Raw genomic sequence first — 20,763 nt, 5'->3', positions numbered from 1 at the left:
CACCCAGCTGTTGCTGTTTCCACTTGCTAGTACTCAGAATTGCAGCCACTAGCCAGGACCCAAGAAGAAAACTGCAACAGCTACTTCCACAAATGGGTTTCCCCCAAACTAAGAGCAGGGCTCCTAGTTCTATTGCAGTATGGCTGTGACTGTGTTTTAAATGACAGCAAAGTTCTCTCTGGTGCTATGTACTTTTTCCAAAGTATGTAAAATGTCTCCAGGCTCCTTGCAATGCAAAAAGGTAAGAAATCATCCATGTAAAGATTAAGAGTTGGTTTCAGCTTTTCTTTCTTCCTCTTTTGTGCCTCTCACAGACAGTAAAGACTGTATCCTGGAGCCGCTCTCCCTGCCAGAGAGTCCAGGTGGCACCGCCGCTTTAGAAGGGCCTCCATCTGTGCCTTGTATTTTCTGTGAAGAACATTTTCCCATGACTGAACAAGACAAACTTTTGAAGCACATGATTATCGAGCATAAGATTGTCATAGCTGATGTGAAGCTCGTTGCAGATTTCCAAAGGTAAATTTTGGTTTTGCCTATAAAATAATTCCTTCTTGACTGGAAGGCGGTATAACCTATACAGAAAGTAATCTTTATACAGATAGGGAAGATCATGTTGTCATGTTCGGGGATTTTTTTTTTTTAGTATATGTGTTGCCAAAGTGAGCACTAGATCTTTTTTTTTTTTTTTTTTTTGCAATCTTTTGTCAATGAGCGTGTAAATTATGATTAATTACAACATGGAGTACCTGTTTTACTGAGGAGATAAAGTTGCAGACGTCGGTAGTTAGTATAGAGCGTCACCTCAGCATTATAATGTCAGTACTGACTCTCTCTCAGGCCACCCATGTCACAGCCCGAAAGCAACCTTATTCTTGCCATGGGCCTTCCAAAGCAGCAGGCTGTATTATTAACAGTGGATAGACGATGAGAACTCCGGCCAGGGAACCTCTTGGCCTTGTGACGGGTTAATAATAAACAGGTTAGTGTAAGCACTGGTCCCAGCCTGTCAAGTGTGAGTAGCACCTCCTGGGCTGTGCTGCCTGTCTGATACAGAAGAGCCAAAATGTATTTGTATTTTGGTAACGGATGAAATTGCAGTGTCGCAGCCATAGCTTTAGTCATCAGTGCAGCTTTATTAATATAAACTAATGTGTAAAAGCCTCATTGTCACTTATGTCGGAAATATAACTTTAAGAAAATTTCATTCACGGTTCCACATTATCTAGATCTTCAGAAACACAGGTGGTTTGAGTTAGGAATAACCAGCATTCCTAGTCGGTGTCGTGGGGGCGGTAATCCAGCTGTTCCCAGTTTCTGATGTCCTTCCCTGCTGCCTGACACTAACATGGAATATATGTAACATGCCTTCTGTGTAATATGGGGCCTGTAGCCACTAAGTATGGTTGTTTTTTTACCAGACTTTGATGTTGCCTGGTCATAGGATAGAGCAAGGAAATCTGAATGGTGTGTGTCACCAACTGCTAAACTAGTTTCTTGCATATTTTCATTGTATTCTCTCATTTGTTATTCTCTATTTTTAAATTAGAAAGAAATAGACAGGATGGTTGATGGAGTATTATGAGAGCTTTGCAACATATACTGTTTTCAAGTTGTATTTAAAATATTTAAATCTGTTCGTTTAAGAAACTTCTTAAGCTAGTCATCTTCTAATCATCTTCCTGTCTGAATATGACAGGAATATTAGATGGACATGCCTTACTTTACTCAGCTTCTCTTTGCTATAAAATGATTTGTTTACTCTTGGGCCATGTAAACAACCATTAGCCCCTGTGAGCTGCAGGGAAGCACAACCACCAGCGGGAACTGAGGAGTGTTAAAACTCTCTTCTGCCCTTAAAATCTGAGGCATATTTAGATCAAAATTTGTCTTTTCTCTTTTGTGATTATGTCTAATAAAGTGACCGTGTTTATAGTTATTAATCCCTTATTGGCATTAATCTTATTGTTCATAAATGAGCAGAGCAATCAAGTTACTTCGCTCAGTCTCAGGGCTCAGGAATCGATCCGTACAGGTTGAGAACAGTCACTAAGTAAGGACAGCTCAACAGTAAACGGATGCTTTGTGATTAAAGGAAAGAGACACATGTCAAGTGGAAGCGCTTCCTAAAATGTGTCGTTAACGTGTATTTTATATGTAGAATTTTAGCTCTTTCTTGTCGGACACCCTCCTAATTAAATAAGAATTTCACTCTCAGAAAGTATAGATAAGATTAATTTGAATGAACCAACAATGTGTCTAAGTAAACTCTCTGTCTCTTAGAAGAACATTTTTTGTTTTTGTTTTTCAAGACAGGGTTTCTCTGTCAGGATAGCCCTGGCTGTCCTGGAACTCATTCTATAAACCAAGCTGGCCTCGAATTCAAAGATCCTCCTGCCTCTGCTTCCTGGGTGCTGGGATTAAAACCACTTCCCACAAGAACATTTTTAATATATCCAGTGTTCCTTGACTAACCTCCTATAATTTAATGTAACTAAAAGTTCTTCTGGAGAACAGACATGGACTCTTTGTGATCAGTTAAGTTACAACTGTCTCAACACACTATGTGACTTACTCTGGCTTTCAGAGAAGAAACTGTGAAGGTCGGGGGCGTCACAGCAGGGAAGAGCATCAGTTGACATGCATGAATTCACTCTTCTCAGAAAAAATCTGATCCTTCTAAGTACAAGCTATAAAGGCTTTTAAATAACAGAAGTGAGATGGGATTACCTCATACTGTATTTCAACAAGGTCTCACTGTGTAGCCCAGGCTGGCCTCAAGCTCATACTCCACTTGCTTCAGACTTTTAAATCTAGGATTACAGAGGTACACCACCACTCCAGCATCACCCTGTGTTTTATAAGAAGTAAGCTATAAATTTTCCTATTAGACACATTTGACGTTCTTTATTGAAACAAATTACGTACAAAACTTCCTAGGGCAGAGAGAAGAAAACAAAACAAAACTGAAAACCTCCCCTTTGGGGCCACTTTACAGTTATTTAGAGTGAGCTGTTCTCTTGTAGCTTTCTTCAGTAGATAGACTTGTGCCAGAAGATAAATGTTAACGCCATAGTTTTTGAAGTGCCATTTATTCAATGCTACTTAGATAACAACCATCCCTCGACCCTCCATACCTTTATCAGTATGTGTGCGAGCAAACTACAGTGGCTGTCTAGCACACAAAACGTCACTACAAAGATTTTCTTGGGGTTGGGGATTTAGCTCAGTGGTAGAGCGCTTGCCTAGGAAGCGCAAGGTCCTGGGTTCGATCCCCAGCTCCGAAAAAAAAAAAAACCAAAAAAAAAAAAAAAAAAAAAAGATTTTCTTGTATGTGCAAAAGAGCTCCACGAGATACAATTTAAAGTTCTTTTGAACAAAAGCATTTGCTGATGACTTAACAATTACTTCTGTGGCTTTTTAATAAAGTGTGAAATCCTATTTTGACTGTTATAGCAATAAAGAACTCATACCACATATTTCATAGCAGCCTTTCTTGAGTAGCTAGAACTTTTACTTTGAATGAACTGGAGAAGTAGGAAATGGAGCTAACCAGTATTAATAATCATATAACTCTGAAAAATACATTCTCATTTGGGGCTGGCACAAGAGGTTTGTTGAAGACCTGATGTCATTAAGCTGTTTCTCAGTTGAATAGAATTTCTCTGAGTATCTATAATAACCATAACAAAATATAAAAAGGAACACCCCTTAGTTTAGGTTAAAAACTACCAAGATAGTACTATGTGTTTTGGATATTTCCAAACTCAAATGTGAGCTCAGGCTCAAGTTGTCTTTAAATAGCATATGGAGCATGAGTTTATGCCTTTAAGTTGTGCGGTGATTTGTGATTTTCTTTGATGTTGTCACCCTGTCTTTGATGAGGAAGAGAAGACTCAGGTAACAACTTTGTTCCTTCCTTATCCGCAGCACACTCCCAGAGCCGCTTAACAACATCTCAGACAGTGCTAGAGATGGAGCTGAAAAGCCTCACTTCTGAGACCCTGGAGTACTTGTCTGCAGAGCAGTAACGTAACCTGTAGCCAGGCTGTGAGCTGTATGGCATCTCAGGCCCTCTCAGGTCGGAGGCAGGCCTTAAGAATCTGAGCCTCTGCCTGGCAGGATCTCCCTGAGATCTTTATTCATTTCAGGCTAGTAATTGTTCCCCTGTGCTTGTAAGCCTTGGAGTAATCGCTCAGACAGCAGCAGCATTTGTTATGATCCGTCTCATGAGAGGTGTAGTACTCAACCATTGAAGACCTTGAAGACCGGACCACTGGACCATAGGAACCCGGTCATTGTTTCCTCAGCAGTATAGGGGGATACTTGGCACCTGTTGCCCCATCATGCATTCCAAATCGGTAGCCACAGCAGCTGATAACAACTTTCAATCTGTATGTAGCCAATTAGGAGCCGTTCCCACTGCCGGCTACAATTATATAATGTGCTCTTTAGAAATAGGACGTTACCTCTCATTCAGACTTCCATATAGTTCTATATCTGTTCATATCAAAAATGTGCCTTCCTTATTCCCTGAAAGTATCGGGGGATGGGGGACAAAGTATTTATTGCAACTACAATTCCAAGAGATTTTTCTGCCTTCCCTTTTCCAGGATTCTTGTACAGACTGATGAGCACATGCATGTGTGTCACAGAGACCAAGTTTGTTTGGAAGCCAGAAAGACCTGTCTGGATTCCACTTCTGCCATTCTAGGCCACCCTAGAGAGCTCAGTAAACACAGCGTTTGCTGTCGTCATCGCCACCTCTTTCACCATAGTTCCTACCCTGTTACATTTTTACTTTCTCACTAAATGTCTTGTGAAGTGAAGACAGACTAGTAGTCTCAGGACTCAGGAGACAGAAGTAGGAAGATGGCACATTCGAGGCCAGCCTGAGCTATATAGTGACACCTTGGCTCAAAAAAATAAAAAAAGACTTTCCCTGTTCATTTGCTTTGAGGCAGGTTCCCACTGCCGCTCAGCCTTGTCTCAAACACATAGGGTCGAGTGGTTCCCCACCTCATGTCCCAGGGAGCTGGGACTGCAGGCCAGTATCCTTTCCACTTCTCCTTTCTTTTATTATATTATTACTTCTTTTTATAAAATCTTATTGCTATTTTGGTTGTTTTAGACAGTTATTCTGACAAAATGTCTTTGTTCCTGTAACCATATGTAAATGACTTTCTTTCCTCATACTACCATTTATAAACACCCAGGACTTAGCATGTATACTCTACCTGCATTATCATACTTAATCATCAATAATAATTCTTATGCAAATGAGTAAGCCGAGTCTCAGAAGGGTTAGATAACTGTAAGTTCAGATTCGTATCTGAGTACCACGCGCTCCTCCTGATTAACACATTCTTACACCAGATATTCAAGGCTTTGGCCACTGTCTTCATTTCAAGAGCAGCCAGCTTCCAGTTTGAGATCATTTATGATAGTACTTACGCTCTAGCATGAGGAGAAAATGTTTTGACTTTTCATTAGGAAATAAATCACAATAGTTCAAAGTGTGGTTCAGTCCCTAGGTCCACACGCTCCAGATACCTGCTTGCACTGTTTCCCACAGATGATTTTGAAGGTCTGTGAATAGCTGCCAAGGTGAGCACCCATGTAGGCAGAGTCATCACTGCTTCAGCAGGCTGTGGATCCAAAATTGAAATAGTACTGTATGAGACTGGCTACTGTTGTCAGCTCTGCTTAGATGGTATGTGTTGGATGTCCTCATTAAAGTGTCAACTGGAGCTAAGGAAACTCTTCTTGGTTTTTTGTATTGGTAGCCATGAGACTTGGCCCTCTTCTCTCCTGAAAACCATGCCATATATAGATTTGTTTACACAAAGACAAATATCTGTACATTTCAGTTTGAAGAAGTAATTCATGTCCTATTCTTGACATCTCTAACAAAGGTTCTACCACTTTTTTTTAAATCCATGTCACCACATTGCAATAAACAATGTACTCAGCAGACCATTCTGAAACCTCTTCCCTGTGCATATGAGTGTGTGTCTCTGTGTCTGTATGCTGTGTACTTGCTTATGTGCATATACATATGGAGGCCAAAGGTCAACACAAGGTGTCTTTCACCACTGCTCTCCACCTCAATGTTTAAGATACGTCTCTCAGTGAACATGGAGTTCCTTGGTTCAGCTAGGCTGGCTGGTTAGTAAACTCAGGAGATTTATCCATGTCTGTGCACCTCCCACCGCCCCTAGCCCTGAGATTTGCAGATGTGGATGTACAGTTGTATATGGATATTAAGTATCCAAACTCAGGTCTGTGTGGCAAATATTTTCCTGACTGAGCCCATCTGCCCAACCCTGAGTTTCCTGCCTTTCTTGTTCCCTCTATCCCATCCCCTTTCCAGGACATGTTAGTCAACTAGTAGAGAATAGATATAGCTATGCAGAATAACACAGAGTAGAAAGTGCTGAAGTTGACCAAGGAGATAACTCTTTGTCATTTTGTAGATTCATTCCTCCTACTGTAATGGATATGCTGTCCCTTCTGCTTCCAAGGCACATAAAAGCCAGTGAGTAAGTTAGCCACAGAATAATAATGGATTGTGTGCTGGCTTTGAAATTAAAGCTGAGTTAGGGGGTTGGGGATTTAGCTCAGTAGTAGAGCGCTTGCCTAGGAAGCGCAGGGCCCTGGGTTCGATCCCCAGCTCTGAAAAAAAAGAAAAAAAAAAAAAAAAAAAAAAAAAGCTGAGTTAGAGTTAACACTGTCCCTGTCTGATCTATGGATGAAGTCCAAATTACTGTGTAGGGAACCTTCCTACCAGGGTAGGTACAGAGGCAGGACTGAATTGTGTGGTCCTATCCTCCTCACCCTCATTGGTTTCTTTTCTTTATGCCTCCTATTCTTCCTGTTGTTGTCTATTTTTCTTTACTTCCCAGTTCATCTCACAGTTCTCTTTTTCTCAGCTCTCTCAACACAGACTCTATTCTAACCCACTAACCCATCTCCAGAGCACCATGATGGTGACAGATACTCTAAAGGAAGAGTAAAAGGAAACCAGACTGGGGAGGTGCTGCCTGCCGGGAGAGCCCTCAGAGTCTCCAAGCACTCTCCCACATCCCTGCAACATTGACTTTGAGCCTATTCTGGGAGACCACTGCTAGGTGCTATATCAAGTGTAAATGTGCAAATCCCTACTCTTTCTGTGTTCCTCCAGCATCTCAGGAAATCTCGTCTCTTTCGAGCTTTGGTTCTTTGGTGTAACTTGCTTTTCTTATCTAATTTGTGTAGTCCGATAAAAAGTCAACTGTCAGGTCAACTATCCCATGTCCTCTCTCCTCATGAAGAAGGTCACATTCCCCTGTCGATGCCTCTGGTCTATGAGGTAGCACAATAATTCATCTTGTCATGAGAAGTAAATTGAAGGAGAGCGGACTGGTTGAATCTCTCTGTCTTTCAGCACATGTACAGGGCTGGGTTATGATTTGCTTTCAAGTTGAGCCCATATGCTACTTCTAACTCTGCTCATTAAATATAAAGTGTGTAGCTCAGCTGTTTTCCAAAGGCTGCATCTGATTTATTTTAGGCATGGTGTGGGCATTCAGACGTTCTGTCTAATTTTGCAGATGTTGGCTGTATGCTATTATCTTACTACACTGACCTTTGCAAAAGATGACCACTCAGTCTGCTCCTCATTGGATGTCATAAGCCTATTTGATTCTTTTAATTTATTTATTTGTATGTTGTATGTATGGCTGTTTTACCTACATGTGTGTCTGTGTACCACATGCATGCCTAGTGCCTACAAAGGACAAAAGAGAGCATCACATCCCGTAACTAGAGTTATAGACACTGTGAGTCTCCATGTAGGTCCTGGGACTCAAACCAGAATCCTCTGAAAGAGCATGCTGTGCTTTAAACTGTTCTAACCCCCTAATTCTTACATTTTAAATGCATATAAACTCTAATACTGTTTTAGAAAATTTCATTATCACATTAAAACAATTCATTTTAACTATGTGTGATAGCCCTTACCTATAAGTCCAGACCTTAGAAGGTAGAGGATGAAAAATCAGTAGTTCAAGGCCAGCCTCAACAGCATCAAGGATAATCCGGGCTGTATAAGAGCCTATCTCAAACAAACAAACCAATAAAAACTCATTTGAACTCTCTCACATACCTGTTTATCGAATCTCAAGATAGTGAGATTCAGTCATTTTCAAGCCTTCCTAGGATAGCTCGATTTTATTAAATATTTATCTCATACACCTGCAATCCCTCACTGCCTTTCTCCTCGCAGGTTCTTTAGCAGTATCATTTAACATCTGCTTTTTGGTGTGGAGGTAATTAGACATTCTTGGATAATCCTATCATTTTAATAGTCGCATACTGATTCTCCTCGTCCTTTTGAATGTAATTTCTTAGGTACATTTTATATTGGAGGAAAAGATTCACTGAACAGCCCATCACCGACTTTTGCAGTGTGATAAGAATCAATTCCACAGCACCATTTGGTAAGTGCATTTCTTGACTGTCCACGTAAATCAAAAATCCAGGAAAATAATCTCACTCTCTTAAATTGCACTTGCTCTCACTTGCATGATAGCTGAATTCAACTGATGTTTTTATATTGCTCTACTTAAATAAACCTACATCAGAACTCTATACCAGATACTAATGGACATGCTCTGTGTGTGTGTGTGTGTGTGTGTGTGTGTGTGTGTGTAAGCCACAGCCAGTGTTGGTCTCTATGACTCTTTACCTAAGCTTTTGAGACATACTCTTTCACTGAGCCTGTAGCCACCAATTGGCATAATAGCTGGCCAGCAAACTCCAGGAATCCACCAACCCTGGGCTTTTAAATGAGTCTTGAGGATCCTGATTCAGACCCCCACCCCCAGCTCCTTGCCTACACAGTAAACACTGCTGACTGAGCCATCTCCACTATTTGGTATCCACGCATTTTAAAGACATAAATACTCCTGAAAAAATTCTCTTTTTTTCATTTATTTTCTGCTCTCCCAACAGAAGAACAAGACAACTATTTTTTGTTGTGTGATGTGTTACCAGAAGATAGAATCCTCAGAGAAGAGCTTCAAAAACAGAAACTGGTAAGAATTTATAGCATGAACAGTGCATTATAAGAACATAACACAAAAATCATTCTTGTTATCTTTTTTCACTTTTATTTAAGGGAATTTTCAAACATACACAGAATAAGAGACTGCAGGTACATGTCTTAAAATATTCAGTTGATTAAAGGCTAAAGTAGTAGAAATGCAGAGAGGACCATTGTCTGTTTCCTAAGTTATTCCCAACATGAAAACAGAGTCTGTATGCTTCCTATAATTCTAGATTCTTGACCCTTGACACACACTGCAAAAAAAGAAGTGCCCTTAGCTAATCCAAATTAAATTGATCAACGTTTTATTTTTCTCCTTTTTAGTGGCTTGTACTATGTACTAGCATTTCCTTTATCCGCTATGAATTAAGTTCATGGCTCCATCAACATAGAAGCCTTTCTTATTTTGTTTTATCCATAAGCAAGCAATTATGAAAACCTTAGCATCTTTATTCTTTAGAATGATAATAGCACATAGAAAGCATGAAAATTCCATCTTTGTAAGTTAGTCATGCATTTTAATATGTTAATTAACATAAAATGTTGTTTACTGTTTATAATTTAATCTTGACTGTTATTCGCAATCAGCTTCTTTTCCTTTAGCAGTTTCTTATAAGTCTTCCTTTTATATTTAGATCTGATTAAATACATCATGAGGAGATTGTGAATTTAATTATCTCTGCTACATTCTCAAGAAACCTAAAATGAAAATAAATCCTATAATACCTAGTTCTAGCATTTGAGAAAAATCCCTGAAGCATATTTTGTAAACATCCCTAGTAATTATTTTCCTAGTAGGTGAGATGACACTGTTGGATTTGGGTGACATATAAGAAAAAGGCTCTTTCTGTACCAGCCCAGTAAAGAAACAGAACTTCCCAAGTTCCCTTCACCTCCCATATCAGGGTCCTGTGCACTTTGCCACCCAAGGCTAACTTACTGTCTTGTATGAATTTCATAATTATTTATAATAAATAAAATTCCTTTTCTTTCTTTTTGCTTACTGTGGCCTTGATCAGTCAAGAATGATCAAGCTAACACGTTTTTATACAAAAGTCCAACTCTGCCACTTAGGCCATAGCTCTCCCTCAGAGTACAGAATCTTCACTATATGTCTGAAGATAGAGTGAGGTCCTGGAAAATATCTGCAGAATGTAGATCAACTCTTTGATATTACTATCCGGTCTGAAAGAGTGATAGGTTTGATGAAAGTAAGCATTATGGAAGCTTAAAAAGATGAAAATGTAAACTGCTGTCATGTGCAGGATCCCCGCTTTACACAATAATTATGCAAAGAACTGCAAGGTAGAGCTCACATCGTAAGAGTGTGCAGAAGAGAATCCACACACATATTCTTAGGAACAGATAGTGTAGAACGGCTTTCAGGGTGGGAAGATTGATTGGAGCAACGCATGCAATAATACTTGGCTTGTGGAAGCACTTGGGAAGTATTCGCCAGCAACAATAACAATTCAGTAGTAGGCTGTAGAAAGGAGGCAAGCTGTAAGACATCAACATCTATTTGGATCTGAGGTTAAAGGTGTGTCTGGGAACAGAATGGCTGAATTTGTCAGAACCGGGAGCAGCAGAGGCAAACTGATAGATGTAGATGGAGCTAAGGAACACTGGCTACCTGATGAGAAAGGCCCATTTATGTGTCCTTACCTATCAGAGTGTCGTAAAAAGAAGATAGTAAAGTGGCTGTGTAAAAGGCCTTTTAACATTTTAACACTGTCAAGTTCTGGGAAAGAGCAAACAGACTTGGAGCTACAGAAAGACACTTACAATTCCTGAGTGCCAGCCATATGCCAGGCCTTTCCATAAGTCTAACAGCACTATGAGGTCATTCTGGAGGTAGATGAAAAATGCAGCTGTTGCTTTCCGCTGTGCCTTCCCAATACAGTCATTTGTTCAGCATCTCACACACTTTGTACTGTGATTCCAGGCTTTGGAAATCATTGTCCCGGATGCTCACGGAGTTTGATAGTGCTGCATAAGAAAAAGGAGTCAGGTTGGGGATTTGGCTCAGTGGTAGAGCGCTTGCCTGGAAGCGCCAAGGTCCTGGGTTCGATCCCAGCCCGAAAAAAAAAAAAAGGAGTCAGGCTAGGATTGGAGATGGGAAATTTAGAGGTTTATGATTATCCAGCCACAGGGAATCGTGTCCAGAGCATTAACACAAAGTAAGAGATGCAGGCCAAGCTGCAGGAAGACAGGTTGAATTTGCAGTCACCCGGTTTCCTTCTCCATTGTGTGGAAGCTCCAGGTTAGTGACTGGTCCTCCTTGAAGAGTTGGCAACAATTACAAGATATCTCTTGTGTACAAAGACCTGTTTCCATCAATAGCATGTATTTCCAGGAAAAGGTCTAAAGCAGTCAAATGAAACAACATTCAGCAAAATAATAACACTATTTTTCTCTGGAAAACTAATAGATTTTTTTTAAAAAATACTGAATTGCCAAAAAAATAAAATAAAGGCACGTTTTCATACACTGGAACTCTCAGCAGCATTTATGCCCGTGGTCCGTAAGAACCAAGAGCTCTATGGACCAGCTCTGAGATTCTGACCCTCAGAGTCAGTCCCCCACTCTACCACAGTTGCTTGTGCTTCCCCTCATATTGCTATCATTCACATTTTATCAGTAATTCCCTTTATTAATTAAAGTTTTGGTGTAGTTTCTGGAAAACATAACGTAAACCAACCGTGTTACAATATGGAACATGGAGTCTGGCCTATGCAAATGAATTCAGCCAGGTATCACCTCAGCTCCATGAGAAGAACCTCAGACAGAAGCAGTCACCATGTGGAGCCTGTGCTTCTGACTGCTTGCGTGCACATTGTTCTTAGCCGGAAACACTGAGAAAGCGTTGCGTTCACATGCCATGTTGCCGTTCACTCTCAGCTCTAAGTGACTCTGTTTATGTTTGTTTATTATATATTTGGTCTTGTTGCTACTTTTAAAGATGGCATCTTGCAGGGTTTGGGGATTTAGCCCAGTGGTAGAGCACTTGCCTAGCAAGCACAAGGCCCTGGGTTCGGTCCCCAGCTCCAAAAAAAAAAAAAAAAAAAAAAAAAGATGGCATCTTGCTGTTAATTTTTTTTAAGATGGGGTCTTGCTGTTTACCCCAGCCTAGCGTCAAACTTAAACCCTCTTACATTTGCCACCAGAGTGATAACCACGGTTCAGTGTCATCTTCTGCTTTCTTTCAAGAAAGGAACTGACCCTGTCTTTAAATGCCCTTCCATGGTCCTTGCTGGGCTGTTAAACTCATGTTGATGTTTTCCCCGTTTGAGTATGAAAATATGAGTCGCTTCGGGCTCCTAAGCTCTAAGTAGAGTTAATCATGGCAGTAGATTTCAGGTTAGAACAATTTATCTCTTTTACTTTCTGTGAAACCTCTCCCACCCTGGTTGCTTACCATTTGTAGGGTTTGCGAGTTCCCAGTTCTCTTTGTGCAAGAGTTTGAGTCCCATTTGACACTTCTTTTGAAATTATTTTGTCTGTATTCTGAAGGAACTACAGAGTTGGAAGATTCCGGGGGATCTGAATGGCTTCCTGTAAAAGGCTTCCCCCAATCTTTGTTCATTACTCTATCTCTCATCTGTCTGGGTTGGTGTCCTACAGCAGTTATTTCACCTCTTTTGTTTTAAATGATTAAAAATGTCCCAAGGTCACCCTGATTCATGATGATGAGCACTGTGCTGAAGTCCCTCCTCTGGTGCCAGTGGAGAGCAGGCAGGGCAAACGCCATCCCTTCATCCTGGCTCCCTCCTGAGCCTGGGCCTAAACCTCCCTGTACCAAATGTTACTGTTCAGTTATCATTAGAGTCTTGTTTAATATGCCTAAAAGTGCAGCTTCCTTTCCCTGAACCTTTTCCACTCTCCTTCTCTGGCACAGTAAAACCACCATTCTTCTGGTCGTCAGTTTGGAAATTTCTAGAATCATTTTAACTCATTTGTTTTCTTCACTACCAGCCTTATCTGTCCAGTGCCATGGGTTACAGAAAAGCCTCATCTGCCTCCTTAGGGCTCTTGCACTCCTTTGCCTCGTCTGTAGACCCTCTTCTATACCAATTAACATTGCTTCCAGACTTGCTAGTAAGAGTAACCACTCCACTTTCTTCTTTGAACTCTAATATTAACTATGCATTCTGGAGCTTTGGGGCTGAATTTCCAGTGCCCTTTTTCAACTCTCCCTTCCCACTGCTGAACCCAGAAGTTTTAACTAATGTATGCGTATTCTGTGCTGGGCATTCGAGCTTCTGGCATAGCAGAGGAGGGAAGCAGCAGCAGCCCTGCCCTTGTGGAGCCGTTGCTCAGGTGAAATTCTAGCTAGTCTCACTTTTACTTAGGTCTATTGGATCTTTTCAGAACTCTAGATCATCAACCAATAACACCAGCCCCATCTTTCTTCCTTAAATATATATCCTGGAGAACATTATTTAAATGTATACTGTGGTGGTTTGAATATGCATGGCCCAGGGAGGAAGTGTGTCACTGTAGAAGTGGGCTTTGAAACCCTCCTCCTAGCTGCCAGGAAGCCAGTCTTTTGTTTGCCTTTGGAACAAGATGTAGAACTCTCAACTCCTCCAGCACCTTATCTACCTACATCCAGCCATGATGATAATGGACTGAACCTCTGAACCTGTAAGCCAGGCCCAATTAAATGTTTGCCTTTAAGAGTTGCCTTGGTCATGGTGTCTCTTCACAGCAATGGAAACCCTAACTGAGACATATACTTTCTGAATGTTTACCTGATGCCATCTGTTGAAATTGACAACTCCTAAGTTTTAATAACATGCTATTTTATTTACCTTTTCAATTATAATTAGTTCTTTGAAAGTCTGTTTTCTTGTGACCAGGCATGGTTGCACATGCCTTTAGTCCCAGCATTTGGGAGGTAGAAGTAGATACATCTGAGTTCTAGACCCTCCTGGCCTGCAGAGTGAGTTTGAGGACAGGACTGCACAGAGAAAGCCTGCCTTAAAAACAAATAAACAGAAACAAACATCTGCCTTCCTTGATGGCTCAGGTGCTCCTGAACAGTTAGAACTATAAGTCAGTTCTCTAAGCCTGAGGGTGTTGACTTGACTAGTTCTACAAAGCCATGAATTTAAAAAGACATAGAAAGCGGCCAAAGATCACTGGATCATAATTTTTCACTTAAAGATAAAACACAAACCTTCTATCTGTTAGCCTACAGGAGAAAATATGTGGCTTTCATAAGCTCCCAGTACATCAGGAGAAGGGGGATGTCCACTAACTGCAGAGAAGAGTTTTCCATATACCTTTGATTGTGAACCTTGCCGTTAACAGCTGAGCCATCTCTCTAGCCCAGGGAAAGGTTTTTCTAATTGCCATATAAATGACAGCTTGTGACAATGTTTATGACAACTATAAATAATTTATGAAATTTTTAACCTGCATAGCAATTTGATCCTCTAGAGAGAAAGTGTGTTTTGTTTTAATTCTATTTCGTGTATCTCAGCTCATTCCAGAATAAAGCATCAAAATGAAATTAAATGTCTCCCACCGAGATTTTTTCCCGTGCTACCTTACTTTATAGATTTTGGAGATTTTTAGTAGAAGATATTATTACTGCATAATCAATCACCTTAAATTAAAATATAAATACATCTCTAAACCTTTCTTATATGATGCCTGGCTTTATACTATATTGTAAGCTTTTGTACTGCACTTGGAAAAAATGCTCCCCACATAAGCATAAGGTGGTATCTTCTGGTGAGTAGAGCATGGTTATTAGCAGTTCAGCAGAGACCGAGTTAACTAACGTGAACGGCCATTGGATGAGTTTGACCTTTGATTTACTTATGATTTCATTGGTCAACAAATGTCAACAGAGCCTGAAAAATACTCAGCTGCATCCTAAAGTTCACCATTTTGAACTTGTTCTTCTGATGCTAAGTCATTTTCATATGTACATTTGCTGTATGGACTCAGGAAGGCAGTATTATTGTTGCTAATTTGATGGTCAGAAGTGTTAGGGGATGTGTGCAGTCATGACTCTTAGTGAACCAATAGGAAGAGAAGCAACTCGAGTCATTTTCTAAACCCATTTATTAGGAAAAAACATAAATATATATGCAAATAAATAAAATGTCTTCATAGAGAATTTCTAAAAGAAAATATGATTTATTATTTTCCTGGGTCAGGAGTAGTAGAAATTATATTTCTCTGGACCTGAGCTTCTTATATTTTCTTTTAAAGTTTGACTGTTTTCAGAGCCTCTCTATCCAATAGAGAGACATGAGGCTGTGGCTGAGCCAGCAGTTACCCAGAGAGTCGCATCTCAGACAGATAGCACTACCATGGGGCAGGTCGTGCTGACAGCTCCCTGGCGTCGGTGGTCAGAAAGATGGGTATCATGGTCTGTCAAAGCTACCTATTCAGTTTTTAAATGCTCTCTCTTCTTTCCTATGCTAGTTTTTTATATGTTTGTTAAAGACAGATAGTGGCTTTTTAACTTTCTCATATCTTTAACTCTTCTATTTTTCTGTTTTCCTACACATCTGCCTTTCTATGATGGGAGACGTTTCTTGTGGGTTGTTCATGGTTTTCTGTTTTACTTCTTTGCTTGGCAGTCAGGGGTGACTTACTATAGACTGCACTGAGCTCACAAGTCCCCTCCACTCACCTGTCCTGTACTGGGCATGCACCAGCCTGGATCTAGTCTGTTTTTGAATGTATTCTGCCTTTGTCCCTTGCTCGCTCTTCAACAGCAGCCGATGAGTCTCACCATCCTGTGTAGTAAGCAGATGGCTATTGACTCTATCATTGCAGCTTCGGAAAGGGTGGGAGGAACCGACGCCTTTTAAGAAGGTGAAATATTAGTCAGATCAAATCTCATGGATTTGGGGGAGTAAAACATCTAGCTAAGTTTCCCTTCGAAGGATGTGGGCATTTCTCAGAGGTACAGTGCTTGCCTGGCATGTGTGAAAGTGTAGAGGCTCACTCCCCAGCCCTGATTTGGGGGAAGAAAGGATGGAATTTCTCAGCATTCTTTGCTCACTGACATGAACGCTCTTGTTTATTAAGATGCTTTGATTCCACTTCTGTCATAAAATGCTGAGAAAGGCAAGTTTTACTATTTTTTTAAGAAAGAATACGATGCCTTTGAAAATCTTTACTTCATAGTTATATTAGTCAGGGTTCTCTAGAGTCACAGAACTTATGGAATGGCTCTATATTGAGGGAATTTATTGTGATGACTTACACTCTGTAGTCCAGTTAACCCAACAAGGGTCAGCTGTGAAAGGGAAGTCTAAAAGCCTAGTAGTTGCACAGTCCCACAAGGCAGTTGTTTCAGCTGCTCTGAACAAGTAGACGCCAACAAACGTGCTGGCCAGTCGGTGCAGATGGGAGTGCCGCTTTTTCCAATGTCCTTTTGTAGGCCGCCGGCAGAAGGCGTGGCCAGATTAAAGGAGGAAGTACTGCCTTGCCTAGCTCTGGGGCTTGATTCGTCTCAGACTGACCTTGAACTCAGATCCCCTCCCCTCGGTCTCCTGGGATTAAAGGGGTATACTACCTTTCCTGGACCTAAGCTTTTCATGGCCACTATGCCTCAAGACTTCCATGCCAAGATCCAGGTCAGAATCTCGTGTCTTCCAACTTCATGATCTGGATCACAGGTGAGCCCCCCAGTTCTGGATTATAGTTCATTCCAGACATAGTCAAGTTGACAACCAGGAATAGCCACTACAATAGTCATTCCCATCTGTGCTGTGCTTTATGTATATTAAATACCTTTTATAAGAAATGTTGCTCAAATCATCAAATTCTTGCAGTTCATCCTTTTGTGGTACCATTTAGCACCTTTGACACTTGAAAGGAATTCTTTTGTGGGAGTGGGGTTGTAGTTTTACTACTGAGTCAGATACTTAGGTAAGTGACAGATAAGCACCACTCCAAGAGCAGCTGCTGCCTTGTGCCAGCACACAACTGATTGATGGTCCATCTATCTTTAAACCTAAATTAGTGAAATTTACTGTGCACTTCTGATCCCTGCACACTGATACTGCACATAAGGACTGTGATAAGAAATGAGATGCTCAGAAATGGCAGAAATAGGATAAGCTGATGTTAGTAATCTACCTCAGTTTGAGTCGATTGGAAGCCAGTTTCAACAGTCTATATAATGCTCACCTCTTCAGATCCTAAAACCTGAAGAGTTAAATGCAGACTCCCTGGGGAACTCAGAGCATCTGGTACTTTCCTCTCATGCTCCCTCACCATGCTGCACCCAGTCTGTTTGTATGGTGTACTCCAGCCATCCTGGGTTTCTGTGCTACCCACACACTCCAGGCTCTTCCGAACTCTTTGCACTTACTGTTTGTCCTACTTGCTCTCCAAAGAGGGAGGTTTTGGAGAAAATGGTATCTAATCCAAGTGTCTAAAACAGCAATGCAGGCAGACATGTATAAGTGCTTCAGGAAGACAATGGTGTAGACCGATTCAGAAAGTTCACTGAAATGATTTAAGAAATAGAAGCCTTCAACAAATGATTAACTTTTATTATCAGCTATAATGTAATGGAAAGTGAACACTTACAATCATATTGATTGATTAATTTATTAGGAATTCTTGCTGGGTAAGGAAACTTATTGTAAAGTCAACATTATGGCCAAACAGAAGTTGTAGGTTGCAGTGCTGTCACAAGAAACTTTTGATTAATCTCAGGAATTATTTTCCTCAATAAATGGCATTTATTTATTCAACCATCCAAATCAACCATTTTAATCAAAAATCTAGCAACTCCTCTTCTTTTCTATGTGTTTTTTAAGTCCTTATTCATTGTGTAATAAGAGAAGGGAAATGGGAATGGTTCAAGCAAGGGTCTCAGCAGTATCAGCTGGGTTAGCTCTCTTCACTCCTTGAGACAAGTTTTCAGTTAATTATTCAATGTCTGATGAGCAAATTGTTTGGGTTTTTATTTAGCTTGATCATCAATATGACCAAATACCTGAGAGAAAAATTCAAATGAGGAAAACTTAATTTTGGCTCATAGAGTCAGGTGTCAGTGAGTTTGTAATCTTTTGGCTGTACCTGGGCCTGAGACAAGGTTGACCATCATGGCAGTGGTTTAGAATGGAGGAGGAGGAAGCTGTTCACCTCAAGATACAGGAAGGGGCCAGGTTGAAGATGCCATGAGAGCCTACCCCTGGGAAGCCTACTCTCAGAAAGCCCCAGCACCTGAAGTTTCTATCAGTTCCCAGAATAGCAGTACCATTTGGGGAGTAAGCCTTCTGTGCATGAGCCTTTCAGGGCACAGCACATCCAAACTACAGGATTTTCTACCCTGGACTCCCCGTTTTACAGTCATGTATGCACTGGTATGAGCCATGTATCGTGCTCACATGTGGAGGTCAGAGGGTAACTTGGAAGTTGGTTCCTCCTTACACCATATGGGTTCCCGGGATTGAACGCGGGTCGTCAGGCTTGGTGGCAGGCCCCTTTACTTGCTGAGCCGTCTCACCAGTCCTCTCTTCTGAACTTTCATTATGGCTAAATATTCAAGAAAAGCCTAGCATTCCTTTTTTGCTCTTGTTCTTTTAGAGATGTATTTGTTTTTATTTTATGTGTATGATTGTTACTCATCATGTATCATGTGTACCACATGCATGTTCGGTGCTCATGAAGACCATCAGATGCTACTGGAGCCCTGGAACTGGAGTTACAGACAGTCGTGAGCTTCCATGTGGGTGCTGGGGACCCACTTTTCTCTTGTAGCTCTGTAGTAGTCCTGATACAAACACAGAAAATGTCACCTGGACCTTTCTGGTCCGTGGACCTACCAGAGGAGCCAATGCTCCCTAACCCACCCTGCCCATTTCCATTCGGCCGTCAACCATACAGTGGACAAACTGATTTTCTGCCTTTGAAAAGAAAAGGCCTTCATTTAGAAGTATTTTAAAGATATAATTTTTAAATAATAGATTTATTTAAAACAAATAATACGTATAATTTTCTTGAACATTCCAAGAAGTATATAATCAAAGTTGTTTGTCAAACTACAGATCAGTTCTTTCCAGCCTGTTTTGTGTGTGGCTCCTACTCCACAAAACACTATTGTGCATTCAGTACCTTTGAGGGGGGAACTAAGGAATAGTAGTCCATGCCTCCATGGCTTCTCCCCTGCCTGAGCAGTAGCAGACCTGTGTTCTGTATTGGTTTTGTCTTTCTTCCAACATCGAGTTTCTGCTTTAGATGCCAGAGAACAGTGCAGGAAGCCAACTAGATTGAGGCCTTTTCACAAGCAGAAGGCTTTTCTTCACATCTTTCCACACCCCCAGCACTTAGAGGGAAATGGTGAAAACGTAGGTGAACATGTGCAAGGGTGGCACTACTCTGTGTGTTGGACTCCCATCTGGTAGCATCCATGAGCATTCAGGACAGTTGGGAGCCTCAGGAGACTGAAGTCACCTTGTTCTGGTCCAAGTTTCCACACAGAGTCACTCCTCCTTTTTACAATGGTGCTTAAGTGCCAGCAGATGCCACAGAAGGGAGTTTGTCACTTGATGCACTTGGAAGCACCACCTTCTGTAGAAGTCTTGGGTGGCTCTTGCAGCCAGTAGTAGACTAGACATTTACAACTAAGTACTGTAAGAATACCTCAATGTTTGAGGAGCATATATTGTATACAAATATATTGTGAATCTGTAAGTACTGTCTTAATTCCTACATGGCCTGTATACTATAACTAATTTAATACTTACATTTTCATATGAAAATTAGATATGGAATTTTTGAGTACTTATTATTTTAGTTACTTTTTGAACTAAGAAATGTGTGTGTGTGTGTGTGTGTGTGTGTGTGTGTGTGTGTGTGTGTGTGTGTGTGTGTATGTGTTGTATTCCTTTTTCCTAGCCTGTTTCTTCCTTGTTACTGTATTTGTTCATGTTTGGTGCATAGAACTGAGTAAAATGACAGAGTTCTGAATTTCATCAAGATGTATATACTTAGTGTGGCACCATACAGCACTTTGAAATGCCTCATGTTTATGAACATAAATAGCAATGTGATTTTTAAAAAGAAGAAAGCAAGAATTCATTACAATTTCAGCCATTCCTTTTACTCCCATGTGGGGCCAAAAAAGAAATGGTCCCTGGTTCTCATCTCCTAGGGACAGACTCATCACCTTTGTAGTTCAGTGTGTCCACTTGGCTAATGGATTCTGCTTTTTTTGTCTCAAAACTAGTCAGATCTTTTTGGTTTTGTTGGGTTGGATAGGGGTAGGGTGGGGTGGGGTGGGTTGTTTTTTGTTTGTGGTGAGTCATTTTGTTTTATGTTGTTTTTGCCTGATTTGAAGAGACTTTCTCTCCAGTCTGCCCTCATCCTACAGAAATGAGATAAGTGGTCACCCTGACCCTATTTCAGAGCTTTCACTGTCCCTTGAGAGGTGTTATCCTCCAGGTTGCGTGCGTGCGTGAGAGAGAGAGAGAGAGAGAGAGAGAGAGAGAGAGAGAGAGAGAGAGAGAATGAATGAGAATGAGAATACCGTGTCTGTCCAACCAGGAAATCTTCCTTGAGGATTGGTCAGAGTACAATGAGTGATTAAATCACTGACCACACCCAAAAGTCATGTGACTCACCCCCAACCCACTAATCACACAGTTGGTTTTTCTGGCTTAGCCAGCCAGCCATCATCCTGAAACATCTGC

General features: G+C 40.9%; 1 protein-coding gene across 1 annotated transcript in view; it reads left to right on the top strand.

Annotated features, from left to right (window-relative positions):
• The first annotated feature begins 231 nt into the window (after window positions 1-231).
• The window catches only part of Znf277 (zinc finger protein 277), a 54,078-nt gene continuing 33,546 nt past the window's right edge, over window positions 232-20,763 (top strand). The window contains exons 1-4 of the mRNA XM_032909101.1: window positions 232-241; window positions 315-516; window positions 8,389-8,477; window positions 8,992-9,074. Coding sequence (XP_032764992.1) covers window positions 232-241; window positions 315-516; window positions 8,389-8,477; window positions 8,992-9,074 — 384 coding nt within the window. The remainder of the gene's footprint in view (window positions 242-314; window positions 517-8,388; window positions 8,478-8,991; window positions 9,075-20,763) is intronic.

Source organism: Rattus rattus, chromosome 7 (assembly GCF_011064425.1).
Source record: "Rattus rattus isolate New Zealand chromosome 7, Rrattus_CSIRO_v1, whole genome shotgun sequence".
Taxonomy (NCBI): Eukaryota; Metazoa; Chordata; class Mammalia; order Rodentia; family Muridae; genus Rattus; species Rattus rattus.
Note: the sequence above shows the minus strand (reverse complement) of the source record. Positions and strands in the feature narration are given on the sequence as shown.